The sequence below is a fragment of the Phyllostomus hastatus genome, unplaced genomic scaffold, assembly GCF_019186645.2.
Source record: "Phyllostomus hastatus isolate PE091 unplaced genomic scaffold, TTU_PhHast_1.1 phas_scaffold_78, whole genome shotgun sequence".
In the NCBI taxonomy this organism is placed as follows: domain Eukaryota; kingdom Metazoa; phylum Chordata; class Mammalia; order Chiroptera; family Phyllostomidae; genus Phyllostomus; species Phyllostomus hastatus.
Window position 1 is genome coordinate 18,060,581 of NW_025334041.1, and position 17,241 is coordinate 18,077,821.

At 37.0% G+C, this 17,241-nt stretch overlaps 1 protein-coding gene across 1 annotated transcript in view; it reads right to left on the reverse strand.

The window, feature by feature from the left end:
* The window catches only part of HDAC9 (histone deacetylase 9), an 820,804-nt gene that overhangs the window by 232,054 nt on the left and 571,509 nt on the right, over window positions 1-17,241 (reverse strand). Inside the window, exons 14-15 of the mRNA XM_045827591.1 lie at window positions 12,385-12,562; window positions 1,493-1,626 (exon numbers count right to left, since the gene is read on the reverse strand). Coding sequence (XP_045683547.1) covers window positions 1,493-1,626; window positions 12,385-12,562 — 312 coding nt within the window. The remainder of the gene's footprint in view (window positions 1-1,492; window positions 1,627-12,384; window positions 12,563-17,241) is intronic.

Sequence of the window (17,241 nt, forward strand, 5' to 3'; positions counted from 1 at the left end):
CCCAAACAGGTCCCCTTGCTGGTTTATGTACTCCAAATGGGATTGTGTAGACAGCCTCCAAACTGCATTATCGAAACCATGAAAACTTTATCAGTAACTCTAAAATTTAGCAAAGAGTATGAAAATCTTCTACCATACAATATGGATGCTGCCAGCAAAAGATGAATATTGCTCTGGAAAGGATCAGAGAAATAAATCTAGTTCAAATTCCTTCACTTTGGTAAAGAATACATTTAGTCAAAAGCAGAACTTCAAATATGAAAAAACATTTGCTAGTTCTATTTTAAATATATAATAAAACTTGCAAAACCAAGTCTGTATACAATGCTCTGGTGTGTTGATTCACACTCCCAATTGCTGAATGACCCATAGACATTATCCATGAGTTGATATAAAGAAAATAACCATTTACTTGCCCTGCAAGATATTATTCATCTTCAAAAGAGAAAATCAATACAGAAAATAATTTATCATCAGAAATGAATGCCCTGAATGAATGATTTCACCTTCAAAAGTCAGTTATTTTTACCATTTTGCAGAGAAGGATCATACTGATGTAATTCACACTATCAAATACAAACAAGTGTACCTAACTCTGAAAAACATTCTGTCCATTTTGGCATTGTTATTTCAACTGAAATATTTTACAGTTTCACGTTAAACTGAATTGGCTATGATCAGAAATTTTCTTGACTTCATTTTGGGTTGCCAAAAATTAATTAACTCAAAATTAGTCAAAAAGATTGTGTCTTTATTGAAGTATAGTGAACTTAATATGGTCTCAATGTATCAGTTTCCTTATGACATAACTATAATCAAAATATTATCCATTTAATGTATTTCCAAACTTGAAAATTATAGTTTTTTGGAATTGTTATCAATTTTGCTTTTAACCTTTGAAAGCTTAAACAAACAGATTTTTTCTAAATAACCAATGGAACTCATCAGGAATCTACAGAAATGAGTCTAAAGAAGTATTGATAAAAGTATTCAAACATCTACTATAAAAATATAAACACAACAGCAACTTCAACAAAAAGAAGTGACTTTTCTTGGTAAGAGGATAGTTAATCTTTTAAATATATTCATTTCCATGAGACAAAACTGGCCTGTATCTGAGTTCAGTATAACTTATAACAAGAAATAACAATTACTTAGCACTTAACAGTTTGCAAAGAGCGTCTCAGATAACTAACTCAATAAATGGTACCTATTTAGAAATATCAATATCAGCATGTATACAGAAAAAATGTTGCAATATTAGCACTCACACACATCAGGCAGCTGCTCAGTCCATCAACACTGACTGAGAACCTACTGTGTGCCCAACCCAGGCAGGTCACGAGCTCTACGCTACTTGTGCCCATGATGGTTCCTCCATCATGGTGTTGGGGCTACAGAGTTAAAATTTTTCTACAACTGCTCTAATGAATACTGGCCTCTCTACATGATTTATTTAAGTAAGTAAAGAGTGTGGCCAATGCGGGATTACCTCACATTTATTTAGCAGCCCCGTTTCTTGCAGCCGTGACCAGATGCTCTGTATCCGTCCAGCGTGCTCGGGGTGGGTGGTCGAACTGCCACAGACACACTGGTGTTTCAGCATCAGAGGATCGTAGGCAATTCCTTCAGGGCAGAGAAAACACAGCACAAGATTGAGTGATGATACACGTCAGATGACAAGATGATTACTCAACAAAGGCATTCTTTTTAAAACAAGTTTACAAATAGAGAAATAATACATATCCACAAACTCCCAGGAGTACACATGAGCTATTTCATCCTGTGTATCTGGATAAACAGGCAAAAAGGGTCAACCTCTGGATTGATCAGTGCTCAGGCCTGGGCTTAGTAAATGTGTAAGGTGCACGACGGTGATAATATTTTTTAAAAATATTTTAAAACTTTAGATTAAAGTTTTAAAACACTAATTTTACCAGTATCTTAAATCATTATTAAGTATTTTTAGACAAATAATTCAATTCAGTAGAGGTTTAAAGTTTATCATTGAAGCCATAAAATGAGCTGAGTCTTTAAACTGTGTATTTATTTCATTACTAATTTTAGCCTCACTTTAGATCTGGTTACATTTTTGTAATAAAGTGGAAGTTTTCCCAACTGCTTGCCTGTTCTGCTTAGCAGTTTCTTCGACACTGGGCAGAAAGAGTTTGTCCTTTACTTTTCTCATAATTTATGCCAATCTGTAAGCAACATGGATATTGTAAGTCTTATAATGTCATGGGACAATAAAAGTGTTTCTTTTAAAAAATGAATAAGTCTATTGGAATCCCTTTAGTAGAAATTAGAGATGCTTAATGAATAAAACCTGCTTTTAAATTTCCACAAGTTAACATATTTCATATTTTAGTTAGACCCTATGATGGGAAAGTTATAAAACTTTGATGAAATGAACTACTACAGATACATAAAATAGGACTTATTAAAGAAACAAATTACATGATAATTATAACGGGTTAATTTTGTAAAGATTTGTACCCTTAAACCAATTTCTTGGGGGGAACACATGTTACTTACAAAATTGTCTAACATAAGAAATTATTTAAACAATATTCCAATAAATTACCATGAAAATACATTTTCTGGGGAAATGAAGTGAGAGCAAGAGTCTATATTAATATATTCAAAAGCAAAAATAAGTACCTATTCAAGAACAGATAAGTACCAACTACTTGTGTTATGAAGTAAATTTAATTAATTAATGCTTTTTATTCTCCCTTTGATTTAGAGTATCATATTAGAATAATGTTACTCAAAAATGGAAAATATTTGTCCCTGAGTATACTAATATTATGCAGAAGACTGACATAAATGTTTTAAACCATGTGGTAAAAATTATGTCTACAAAATATATTGGCTTGGCTAAAAAGTCCATTACGTTTTTTCCATATGATGGCTGTGGCAGTGCTTAGTTGTCTTTAACTTCATTCGAAACAGTTTTGTTAGATTGTGTTGTGACAGCTGTCTTATCAGTATGCATTAAAAAAATTATCAAAATTGGTGAATTTTTGTGCAGCCAGCTTAACATTGAAGGTAGAAGAAGATACACAACATTTTTGGCATATTATGCTTCATTATTTCAAGAAAGGTAAAAACTCAATTGAAGTACAAAAAAAAAGACTTGTGCAGTGCATGGAGAAAGTGCTGTGACTGATCAAATGTGTCAAAAGTTGTTTGCAAAGTTTTTTGGTACTATTGACATTTTGACCAAATAATTCTTTACTATGAGCCTGCCTTATGCACTGGAAGAGTGTTTAGCAGCACCCCTGGCCTCTACCCACTAGAAGCCACTGGTGGGAGATAGCTGACACACTCAAAATATCCAAATCAAGAAAGTTATTGGTGAAAATGAAAAAATGTGTCTTTTATTTTACAGAAAAAAACATAATGGACTTTTTGGCCAACCCAATATATCATTTTGCTGGTCCAAATGATATCCATTCTTAAGACTCAAATGGCTTCAAAATCTATTCCTAGATGCCCGACTCTCAAATTTTCATCCTTAGTGCTATCTCTCTTCTGAGCAGTACACTTGCACACTTGTCTATTCAATTATCCATTCAAACTCTCCACTTGGATGCCTTAGATTCGAATTCATGATCTTACGCCGTACACAGCATTCCTCACTTCAGGAAAGGACATGGTGATCCACCATTGCTCCTGCAGGAAATCTTACTGACCCTATGACACTTCCTATCCAGTCTTGGATTACTTCTTTTCTCCAATGCCAAAACCATACACAATCCAAGGTACTATTATCTCTAATCTGGGCTTCTGAACTAGTCCTGTCATTGGCTACCTGACTTTCACTCTATTCCATTTGCCACTTAACAGCAGCTACTTTTGCTGAAATCCTTTGACACTTCACTGATGGGATCAAGTTTTCTCAAGGTCAGCATATATATATAGGCCCTTCCCCTCCCCTCCAGCTTCATCTCATTTACACCTCCCTCCTGATCTCTGTTTCTCCCACAAAAGCCTGCTGTCTATTCACAGGACCAAAATCAAACCAGCCTTGTGATCTTTATACATACTGTCCCACCTATGCCAAAATTCTTCCTTCTGGCCCTCATTTGCCCAATTCCTACTCATTCTTCAAGGCTGTTTTAATGCCACTTCCTCAACAAAGCATTCCCTGAGATCAGTAAATTAGGTCTCCTACCACATGCACTCATAGAATCTTCAAGGGCTTCAGAGCATTTATCACAATTATTTAGTTGTTATATAATCTTGTTAGTTGTATATGTCTTCCTCTGGTAAGATCTATGAAAACACAGACTAGAAGTTGTATTATTTACCTCTGAACTCTTAGCATCTGCAAACATGCTTGGAATATAGACGATCCTCAAAAGTATCTTTAATGAATAAATGAAAAACGTAAATAGAGGGCAGGCAGAAGGAGGTTTACAGTTGTGAGTATGCAAAACACAGGGTTTATTTTTGTGTTATTGTCTATTAATTATTGTATTATTTTCCATAGAAACAACTGTAAACCTACTTTTTCCCCATGCTGTAAATGAATAGATATGAGAAGTAGGCTGGACATCTCCCTTACAAAGCCTCTCTCGATGAGCCTAACTAGTAGGTCTCTTGGATTCCTGAAGCTCTCATAGCCTTACTTCTTTAGTATACTACCTTTCATTTTTCTCTTATCTTTCTACTGGCAAGTGTCTCTAATACAGGCATTCATTTTATTTAGCTTTATATTTCTACATGGCAGTTCATATAAAAAGGAAGTAAATAAATATTTTAAAATAAAGTCCAACTGAAGACATGAAGGAAGGCAAAAAGCAGGCAGTCCTAAAAAGTAATATTCCAAAATGTAAAGATATGTAGGACATGTCTTCACAATTCAGATATCTCTAGTATTTATGGGTTGCTATTATATAACAGAAATGGTTTACCATATTATCAACCACAGTTTCATAATACACAAAGTAATATATATATATATATATATATATATATATATATATATATATATATATATGAGAGATGGAAATAAAAATATAGTATCTCCCTCATTTTAAAAACATATTCTTCAAAAGCAAAGATTCTAATCATTAATTTGCTTAATTTTTTCACTATTTCATCTCTTGACATATTTAACTTCACCTCCATAGCAATTGTTCCTCTTTTAACATTTTCTCTATAAACCACTGCCAAAAAAATTATGAAACAGGTTATGGTAGCTGGAAGTTATTGCCAAGTATCTGGAGATTATAACATAAAGTCCAGGAGCTCTTGGAAAGACATTTGAATTTAAGGGGAAATAAATAAAGCCTGGAACCCTAAACCTCCACTTATTCATCTTAATGATGTACCAATGAGGTGTTAACAGGTAGACTGCAAGGTGAGACTTAAACCTCATCCTTCATCTCCATTCTTTCCCTCTTTCTTTTTTTCTTTTCTTCTCTTTTTTTTTCTTTTCAGAAACAAAGACTTATAGGGTGAGAAACAATCTTGCTCTTCTCTTTGGGATTCATATGGAATTCTACTTTTCTTTGACCCTTTCTGCCTCCTGTTTACCTCTTGCAACATAAACCCATGGATCCATCTCTGTCTTGATCAAGGGATGAGTTAAAAATTGGACTTGGGGCAATACGCAAGAGTCCTAAAGTCTTTACCTGTATTTTATAAACCCTAATAGTTTATTTTCTACCAAAAAAACCCCTAAAAATATTTGATACATGTTTTAAACATTGTGCTTTTTTTCACTTTTAGTTTTATTAAATTAGCATTTGAATATCTAAATTGTTTTAAGGGCTTTCACAAACATTGGTTTAGTTGAGCATCATGATTCTATTCTGCATTAGACACTGACTAAAGAGATAATATTACAAAAAATAAGAATTTACTCACAGATTATATAAAGTAACCTAGGGCTGGGGTAAAAGAAGGCCTTAAGTTGTACTGGGTAATAGGGAAGATAAAGTCAATCAAGTGTATTGCCATTAAATTCTTGTTTCAGTGAATCCTATTTGGTATAAACAAGACAATTGTATCATCTACTGTCAGCATCCTATTGTGAAGCCATGGCCAAGCCTCATTTCTGTTAGAAGTAGTTAGATATAAGAGATGACTAGGACAGAATACACTGTCCTTCCCTTACTTATCAGAACACATAAAAATACCATACTTTAGTTTCAAATAGAAGGAAAAAACACCTCTTAAATTGAACATTATTACTCAAATTCCAATACAACCTAAAATCCCTTTGGAAATGTGGCAACCTGACTCTACAACACACAGTCTTCATTGTCACTGCAGCAGCTGAATGGTCATGTGCACTTCTTGTCCATCCTGGAAATCCCTTCATCCAGGATCTCTGCAGGGCCACCAGGTGGTAGCTACATCTCAGCCTCTGTTTCCTGGTCTGTTCAAGTCCTCACAGGAAGTGAGCCAAAGACTTCGTCTTTCAACAAGTGGCTGAACTCAGATATTTTTCCCTTGGGACACTGCTTTGTTCTTTACAATAAGGGGCTGGTGTGGCTACTAAGCATGGATTGCTGAGAAGCCACATGGAGAGTGCAGGTTTGAATGGTGTTCCTTGAAAACTATGTGAGTTTAGGACTTCTGACCAAGATGGAGGCATATGTAGATATGCTTTGCTTCCTTGCACAAACAAAAGAAGGACAATGACACATTTCAAAACAAAAGCAACCCGAATTGCCAGAAAATTGAACTGTATGGAAGTGCAACAACCAAGGAGTTAAAAAAGAAATATTCATTCAGACCAGTAGGAAGGGTGGAGACAGGTAGCTGGGGCAGAGAGGATGTACAGCAAGGATGCAGCTGGCAGACCAGGTGGTCCCACATTGATGCATGGATAAACTGAGAGGAATAACTGGAGAGCAAGACAGACCACACAACCTAGGTTTCCAGGGCAGGAAACTAAAGCATCAAAACCTCTGGCTGTAAAAATCTGTGGTGTTTGTAGTGGTGGGAGAAACTGCCAGCCTCATAAGAGAGTTTGTTGGAGAGGCACCCAGGGTCCTAAAACATACACAAGTCCACCCACCCAGAAATAAGGACCAGAAGAGCTCAATTTGCTTGTGGGTAGCAGGGGAAGTGACTAAAAGTGGGGCAAGAGCTAAGCAAGTGGCATGTTCCCTCTCTGACCACTCCCCCACACAGAGCGCCACAATGCAGTAAAGTGAGTTGCCCCACCCTGGTGAATACTTAAGGCTCAGCCCTTTACAAAATAACTGGTGCACTGAGACAAAGAAGTATGGCCAAAATGAATGAACAGATCAAAAGTCCAAAAATAGAACTAAACAAAGAGGAACTAGCCAACCTATTAGATACAGAGTTCAAAACACTGGTAATCTGTATGCTCACAGTAATGATTGAGTACAGATACAAAATACAGGGAGAAGTGAAGGCTATGCAAAGTGAAATAAAGAAATATATACAGGAAATGAACAGTGAAAGGAAGGAAATCAGGACTCAGATCAATGATTTGGAGGAGACAGAAGAAACAAACATTCAACCAGAGCAAAATGAAGAAACAAGAATTCAGAAAAATGAGGAGAGGCTTAAGAACCTCTGGGACAATTTTAAACATTCCAACATCAAAATCATACGGGTGCCAGAAGGAGAAAAGAAAGAATGAGAAACTGAAAACTTATTTGAAAAAATAATGAAAGAAAACTTCCCAAATCTGGCAAAGGAAATAGACTTCCAGGAAGTCCAGAAAGCCCAGAGTGTCCCAAAGAAATTGGACCCAAGGAGGAACATGCCAAGACACATCATAATTAAATTATCCAAGATTAAAGGTAAGGAGAGAATCTTAAAAGCAGCAAGAGAAAAGGAAACAGTTACCTACAAAGGAGTTCCCATAAGACTATCAGCTGATTTCTCAAAAGAAACCTTGAAGGCACGCAGGGACTGGAAAGTAGTACTCCAAGTCAAGAAGGCATGGACCTACATCCAAGATTACTCTCCCCAGCAAAGCTATCATTTAGAATGGAAGGGAAGATAAAGTGTTTCCTAGTAAGGTAAAGTTAAAGGAGTTCATCATCACCCAACCCTTATTAAATGAAATGTTAAAGGGACTTATCTATGAAAAAGAAGATCAAAACTATGGATGGTAGAATGACAAAACTCACAACTATCAACAACTGAACCCAAAAAACAAAAACAAACTAAGCAAACAACTAGAACAGGAACAGAATCACAGAAATGGAGATCACATGGAGAGTTATCAGGGGGAAAGGAGAAGGGAGATTAGGGAAAAAGGTACAGGAAATAAGAAGCATAATTGATAGGAGCAAAATAAACAGGGGAAGGTTAACAACAGTATAGGAAATGGAGAAGCCAAAGAACTCATATGTACAACCCATGGACATGAACTAAAGGGCAAATGCTAGGGAGATGCAGGGCAGAGGGGGAGAATAAAATGGGACAATTGCAATATAATAATCAATACAATATGCTTGAAAAGAAAAGTATATGAGCTTAGTATTAAATAACTTTTTAGTTGTATCAAAAAGTATAGCTCTTACAGTGTAGATTTAAGCAAATACCTTTACAACACCTCCCCTTCCTTACTTTTTAGTATAACAACTATTGAGTGTGTGAGATTGTATCAATTTCTTCTGATAAAAATCTTAAATATTCCCCATGAACATAACTGAATATCACTTTTGATTTTTTAAGTGTATCTAAAACAAATAGATATTGAAGAGTCAGAAGAGAGGAGCTTAATGCTGAAAAACATTTGTTTTCAAAAGTACTACAAATGAAAGCCTTCGGAGTTCACCTCTAAAATCAGGATCATTAGAAACACTGAAATAAATTTTGAGATCATGTGGACTGTGAGTCTGCAGGCTACAGGGGAAATTATAAGTTTGGATTAAAGCCAGATTAACATGTGAAGGGGTAGAGTGAAAACTGTGCATTTCATTTTCTTTGGATGTGGAAAAGTACAAAATAAAAGTTTTTTTATATATGCATAAGATATGTAAATATATATTTTATATACCTTATATATATTTGGGAAAGTACTAAATAAAAGTTTATATATAAACATATATAACATAAAAGTTTATATATAAGCATATAATATATACTATATAAACATATAATATAATATAATATAGACAAATAATATATAAACATATAGTTTTTATATATTCTGTCCAGAAAAAGTCCAGCCACTATTACTATAACAAGAAAGGTCTGCACGACATCCATGTAACCTGGCAGCCAAGGAGAATGGGCTGGAATGCGCATGTGTGAACAATGATGACTTCACTGTACTAGTCAGTGGGGATGGTAGACACCATTGAGTGAGCATGTGTCCTGTGTGGCTGTCCCACTCAAAATGTCTCAAAAGAGCAGCAAATCTGCATCAAATTTTGTGTTAAACTTTAACATTCCTCCACAGAATCTTCTATTTAGATGATTCAGAAGGCTGCACCTATGGGCAACTGTGATTGGTAGTTCCATCACAACAACATGCCTGCTCATGCATCATGTCCTGTGCAGAGATTTTTGGTGGAATGTCAAATCACTCAGGTGACTCATACCTGCTACAGCCCAGATTTGGCACCATGAGACTTCTGGCTTTTCCCAAAACTAAAATCACCTTGAAAGGAAAGAGATTTCAGACCATCGATGAGATTCAGAAAAATAAGATGGGCAGCTAATGGTGACTGGGAGAAATGTGTGAGGTCCGGAGGTGTCTGCTTTGAAGGAGACTGAGATGTTATTGTCTTATGCACAATGTTTCTTGTATCTTGTATCCTCTTCAATAAATGTCTTTATTTTTTATAGTACATGGCTAGATGCCTTCTGGTGCAGATGTGTATTATACCCAGACCCCAAGCAGATACCCAGGCTGGGTGCATACGGAGGCAGCCAATTGATGTTCCTCTCACATCGGTGTTTCTGTCTCTCCCTTCCTCTCTCTTTCTCAAAAAGCAAATAAAACTTCCCTCAGGTGAGGATATAAGTAAATAAATGAATGAATAAATAAACAAACATACAAAGTATATAATTTATATATCCATATATATATATATATATATATATGGATAAAAAGTAACTTTTACTTTCAGAGTTTTTGGATTTGAACTAGTAAATTCATAAGTGTTTATCACTGTATCTATATATGTTATACATGTGCTATACAAATTATTCATTGATTCAAGTAGAATTTATTGCATGCCTACTAAGCACATAATCCTGTGTTTTTAAAGTATAGATGTATAAAATTTCTTATTAAGCACAAAATATGCCTCGTCAAGTTATTTCTCTGCTTCTATTTGGAGTATAAACCCTGATAAATACTATGATGCTGACATTAAGAAAAAGAAACTAATGATCTGAAATGACCAGTCATTACACTGAATGATTAGGTTATGTTTAGGTCATGGTTATATTACTAGTACACCCTTTCACCTGGAACCCTCTAAGGCACAGGTGGCAAACACAAGGCCCACACAGGCCAAATCTGGCCCGGCACCTTGTTTTATCCGGCCCGGCACCTTGTTTCTACCCGGTGGCAGTGCTGACCTCCTTGCCCCTAGTTAAGGAGTAGTTACATTTATACAGTCTGAAAATGATATTCAGCCCTTTGAAGGCAACCACGAGGCTGATGTGGTCCCCAGTGAAAATGAGTTTGACACCCATACTAAGGTCTACAGCCTGTCCATTTGGCAATACTGTTTTCCCAAACTTCTAGGATTGTTCTAATATTCAGAGATCTTTCTTCATTCATATTCAAGGAATGTGTAAAAAACAAGGAGACCAAAGCATCAGAAGCCACTACTCTTAACCAAGAAAAGAAACCCTACCATCAGAATTATAACAGTAGACATCAGTATACAATGAGTACATGGAGATGACACTACAAAAATTTACAGTTCAGCTCACTTTTAAAATGAGGAAATGATTTTGAGTGAATAGAAGTGGCATTAGGATAGGATGGTTATGACTTTGTGTTCTCTAAAAGCTTAAGGCTAAATAAAAACCACTTTCAGGAAAAGAAATGAGAAGTACCGGTATGTAATTCTTCAAGGCCATGCTCAAAAGTGTTCCTACAGAAAGCATTCCCCTACATCACGTATTTGGCTTAGAACAAAAACTTTCTGAAGACCAGGGATAGAACCAGGCGTGACTGATACAAGCAGCTTCCACTCCCACTGCGCTGCAGTCCTGGGCCGTTTGGGATGCTGGGGCAGGTCTGCTCTGCTCCAAGAAATAAAGGGATCAGGGGCAGTGGCTAATGTGGTAAAAGAAATCTATCCAAATATACCCACCCTGTGCCCCTACTATGGAATGCTGGCTTGTGGTCTAACACATTATAAAAAGTAGCTCCTATACGTACTTATAAAGATGTCTGTCAGAGTTAAATAACTCGCCCACTTCATTCATTGATTTTCACATAAAATATGATATCAAGACTTGGGAATGTGATTTCAGAAAAAAGCATTTGAACTTTTCCAAGCACAAAGGGTTGCATGAGGTCGCAGAAGCCATAAAAAGAAAGTTTGAATCCCGAAAAAGGATTAAAAATAAATCAGATAACCTCTCAGAGCCTCTAGGGGAAGGTACATATGAATTCTCTGGCTGCATCTACTCCTGCGTCCCTCAGGGCTGCAACATCTTTCGTTTGGTCAGCCACAGTTTGCAAGCCTGGAAAGAAAATGGGGTCCAACAAATAGAAAGGAATACAGCACAGTTCCTCTGCCGAGGGAAGGCTCCCCTTTTTGTGTGTGTGCTCCACACACAAAAACCTTGACCTTCCTCTGACATCAGAGTTATCTGGTTTGTTTTCCTGTGTAGCTAGATTCTGAAATATCAAACACAGCTGTAGGCAAAGGAATAGGTTGGCTAAACAGCCCACCCACAGGTGCGATAATAAACAGAAACAGAACTACCTACATAGAATTGAGTTCAGTTTGCTTGGCACTGTGTGTTGTGAGTCATCTGTATGGATAGTTAAAACAATTAAGAAAAAAACAAGAAACACAAACTGGGGGAGGGATGCTCTTTAGATTCAAATGTAGCTGAGCATCATAAATTTCCTAGTGGCCGGGACTACTGGCGGGAAGAGATTGAGGAACACTGCTAAAAATATGTTGTAGGGATTTTTGTTTCCAAAAGGGACCATGCACCTGTTGATGTGTTTTCCAGGCCCCTGAATGATAACAATTTATGAGGCTATTAATACTAAGCCCAAGATTTATCAGATGTGCTATTTGTCTTGTGGCCAATATAACCTCATAAAATTTAGGTTGCATCGGGTTAGAATAGAGCGTTCTGCTATTGGAGTTATTCGGAGCATTTAAATCGGTTAATCCTACAAGAACGGTACATTTAGCGTGCCTATTAGGGAGAGCCTTTAGGGATTCCTACCAGTTGCGGAGCCAGGCTGAAGGGGGCAGTCCATTGCTGGGTGAGGTAAAACGGAGGCAGCAGGGGAGGAATGAGTCCTGGAGACCAGACGGTGTTTCTCTAATCTGTCCACGCCAACCGCAGCCAGCTGAGCTTGGCGCACCGAGAGCGCATGCGTGTGCTGGGGGTCCAGGAAGGGCTGTTGCCAAGAAAAAAAAGCACAGTAGAAAGAAATGTGAGACAAGCATTGAGGGAGACACTGAGAGTGACATGTCAACAAATTAAGTTCATCAGGTCAGCGACATAATAAACGGTGTGAAGGAAAAAGAAAAAAATAGAGAAAGGGAGAGGAAAAAACAAGATCCAGTCAATAAATCCATTCAACAGATGTTTTCACGCTGACAGCCAGGGCCTGTCTGCCTGGCTAAGGAGGAGTGATGGCAGGAGGCCTGTCAGTTTGAACTGATTGAAAGAAACAGACCTTTAACCCCAAGAGGAACATCGACTTCGACTCATTTCCTACCTTGATACCAACGTTTTAAATACAGCCCCAGAGTTGCAGTAACGCAAAGTTGGAGAATAAGTCAACCCTTTTCCAACTGCCAAGGAGCTGGATTCTGAAAATTCTACCTTCATTTTATTTCAGTGATATTGCTAATGAAATCTATGAGATCCTAAAAACTACCAAAGAAGCTCTGTTTTGAAGTCTTTCAGTCTTCTCATAATGATCCACGGCAATGGAATTTTTTGTAGGTTGTATGGTATAATCTCAATGCTACAAAAATCATTAGTTTTCTTTTCTAGAGTATTAAATTTAATCTCAGTGATTTAACAATGCTATCGTTTTTCATGCTTCTCAAGTTACCAAGTCAAAGAACCAGAGTTTGGGAGCCTCTGGAAGATTCACTTAGTCTATTCCTCTGTCGCCAGAAAAAGGCAATCACTGAAGCACATATAAGCAACGAATTTAACTATAAATACTACACGGTGAATATTTCCTTTCTTTTCAACACCAGGGAATTCACTTTTGTGCTGCTTTTCATGTGTCTTTCGTTTTTCACATGGAAAATTGTTGAACAGTGATAACAAAAGATGATTATTACATGCCTTAGATAAGGGAACTGATACTCCAACAGGTTAACAAAGTCTTTTAAATGCAAGTCTAATTCCTATAATTTAAAAATTTTACATGCCTTTCTGTTTTGATGTACCTGGCTGGCATTTACTTTTTCAAGACTTGATGCAAACATCACCTGTCCTTAGTGAGGCCTTGCTTTACACTCTCTGTCAGGCGAGGTGTTCCCCTACCTCCCACGGCAGCCACGGTGTGCTATGCTCATCCTGCTTTCCTAGCAGCAGGCTCAGGATACCCTAGGTGTACCAGTTACCAAGTGGGGATGCTGACATATCTACATATAACACAACTGTACTCAACATGTGTTATCTGGTTTCATATCATTGTACAGTTCTCCATATATGACTTAGTGCTACATATAAACATGAATTATGATTATAAATATATATTTAGTTGTAAATCATGGGCAGAGATTTTCCAATTTAGAACAATATTAAGAATCATTTAAAAGTAACTTTAAAACAGGTTACAGTTAATATATGTTGTTACTTCTGTTTTCATGTGTAGAATAACTGAACCATCAATCATTTGGAAGGCATCTGTCACATGCCTAGACTTTGGGCATTTGCTTCAACCATTTGGATGGCTTGGTCAAGATCTAGTTGTAGCCCTGACCAGTGTGGCCCAGTTGGTTCAGTGTCGTCCTGCAAAGCAAAAGGTTGCCAGTTTGGTTCTCTATCAGGGCACATGCCTGGGTTGTGGACCCACTCCCTGGCTGGGCTATGTGTGAGGGGCAATCTATCGATCTTTCTCTTCCTCTCTTTCTCCCTCCTTTCCTTTCTCTCTAAAAAAATATAAAATAAATGAATAAAAATAAAAAGATCTAGTTCTAGTTAAAATAGATTCGACATTTTTACAAGAGTCTAACTCTGTTTGTCTCGATTACCTCTATGGTTAATGCCCTGAAGATATATGAGGTCTTTCCAGAAAATATCCAGACACATAATATGAAAAATAGAGATATTTATTGAAGAGGATACAAGATACACATTGTACATAGAACAATGACACCTCAGTCCTCTTCAAAGTAGGCACCTTAGAACCACATACAGTTCTCCCAATCATCATCAGATGCCCGTCATATTTTTCTGAATCTCATCGATGGTCTTAAATCTCTTTCCTTTCAAAGGTGACTTTAGTTCTGGGGAAAAGCTAGAAGTCGCAGGGTGCCAAATCTTGGGTTATAGGGGTGTTGAATGACCTGGATGATTTGACATTCTGCCAAAAATCTCTGCACAAGATGAGATACATGAGCAGGCACAGTGTTATGATGAGGCTGCCAATCACAATTTCCCTTGCTGTGGCCTTCTGAATCATCTAAATAGTTTCTGCAGGGGGATGTTCAAGCTTAATGTAAAATTTGATGCAGATTCATTGCTCTTTTCACTCAGACATTTTGGGTGTGAAGCCATACAGGACACATGCTCACTCAGTGGTGTCTACTATCCTCACTGATTATTACAGTGAAGTCGTCATTGTTCATACATGCACATTCCAGTCCACTCTCCGTGACTGACAGATTATATCAATGTCATGCAAACTGTTCTCATTATATTAACAATGGTTGGACTTTTTCCAGACAGCCTTTATATCAGTAAGATTGACATAGTAGCTTCTTACATAGACCTTACAATCAGAGGGAATGCAAATATATAATTGTGATTTTGTGAGTTTTCTCCCAGGCAACTGCAGCTTCTATGTGTATGATCTAAAACTCTTGGGTAAATATATACAAGAATGATTATAATGCCCATTCCTCTGTCTCTTCCTATTGTAATTTCTTTTTAACCCTCATTAAAACAAATGCAAAAAGTCCCTAATTAATCACCCTACTCCTAAATACCACCCATCGTATTCTTTCCTGCAAGAATTGTCTTCCTGGAGCCCTTCTGTGACAAAAGTTGATCCACAATTTCCTGAAGGTAAACCAAAGCTCGAAGAACCTCCCCAGCCTGACATTTGGTCTCTCGTTGACCTGGGACCAAGCTGCCTCTGCAGCCTTAGATCTGTTCCTTTTCTACATTCCAGCCAAAATATGATCCGCTGCGTAACTAATTTCATCCCAGGGCTGCATGAAGACTTTAATGGGCCCAGGGCACCTCTGCCCTCTATTACAAAAAAATTAAGTAAAAATTACATTTTATGCTTACATTGGCATGCATTGGATCCATTATCATGTATTGTTATCATATTCCTTTTCTTCAGATCAAAAATTAAAATTTAAAATATTTTGTGGGCTCTTGAAAGTATTACAGGCTCTGGGCACAGTGCTTACCATGCCTGATGGTTACCCTGGCCCTGACCATTCATGCTCCCACCCGTCTATCTTTTTGGCACCACCTGCTCTGAGTGTGTCTCTGAAGCTTCCCATTCGGCACTCATACACATCCTCAAAGGTCCACTTTGAAGTTTACATAGAACCTTTTATGAGGTCCCACCTTCAATCTGTTTTCACCTTTCATTAAATTCCCATCACACTGTTTTTTCTCTCTCCTTTTCCCTGTCATCGTCTTTTCTCTATCAGACTTACTACCTGCAATAACCACTCACAGCTCGTACTCTGTGCCAGATGCTCTGTGGGTGTGTGGGGCCTTTTTTGTCTATTGGCTTTAGTGAGAAGACAGACACTAAATATTTCCAAGTTTAATGTAGTTATAAATATAATGAGTGCTGTATAGAAAAATGCAGAATGCCATAAAAAACTATAAAGAAGAACCTGATTTAAAAAAAGGACTTGGTGGGGAGGTTGATGGAACTTCTATTGAAGAAAGTGATGTTTAATTTGAGATGTGATGGGAAAAACTGACTTAGCCAGGTGATGAGAGGAGAGAAGCTCCAGATACATTTTACATGTGTGTGTGTAATTATCTTTCCACGTGTGATATTGAAAGATTTTTTTAACCAGGGACTGTGTCTAATATTTGTGAACTTATTCTTTTGCTGCATTTTATATCTTTTTCTTTGCTTTCTTGGAGCTATATAATTAATTGTGTGTTAAGAATATTCAACAAATATTTGGAAATTAAAGGTCATTTTTTAGAAAACAAAACCATGTTTTAGATATCTGGGTTACTTAATATTTTCATCTCTCAATGAACAGCTCAACACCATAAGAACACCATCTAAATAACACCCACATCTTCCTTCTTTTTAAACAGTGCATATGTATTGTTTTACTTTGGCTTCACTGGAAGACTGAGATAATGGAACAACAGTTGCTAACTGACAAGCATGATACAAATGATGTTACATTTCAATATAGAACTTGACCATAAGGTAAGCAAAATCCTATTTATCCAACCTCGACTATTAGGAACAGACAGTGTAGATAAGAGATAAATAACTAATCATTCCACAGTCATTATGTATTCACACCATGTAAGTGTCCAGCCAGCATCTATTGTGCATGGGCAAGGAAATAGATCATAGACAGAAAAATGAATTAATCATGACTCCTGAGCTGGTGTGTTGACACCCAAAATTCAAGCACTTTATCCCTAGTAATTTTCATAAGGGAATGAGCTTTGCCCAGACTCATATATCCCCACATAGTGTTTCACACATAGTAGGTGTTAATAAACATATGTTGAATAAAATAATGAATAGGAAAAAGATGCATAGTCATCCTTAAGATCTCACTGTGAAGATAAAATAAACCAAGAAATCATATTATAAGCAATCATAATGTAAAAGAACCAAGGAATGGCTAATGAAAAATATAAGAAAATAGATACCAGATCAAA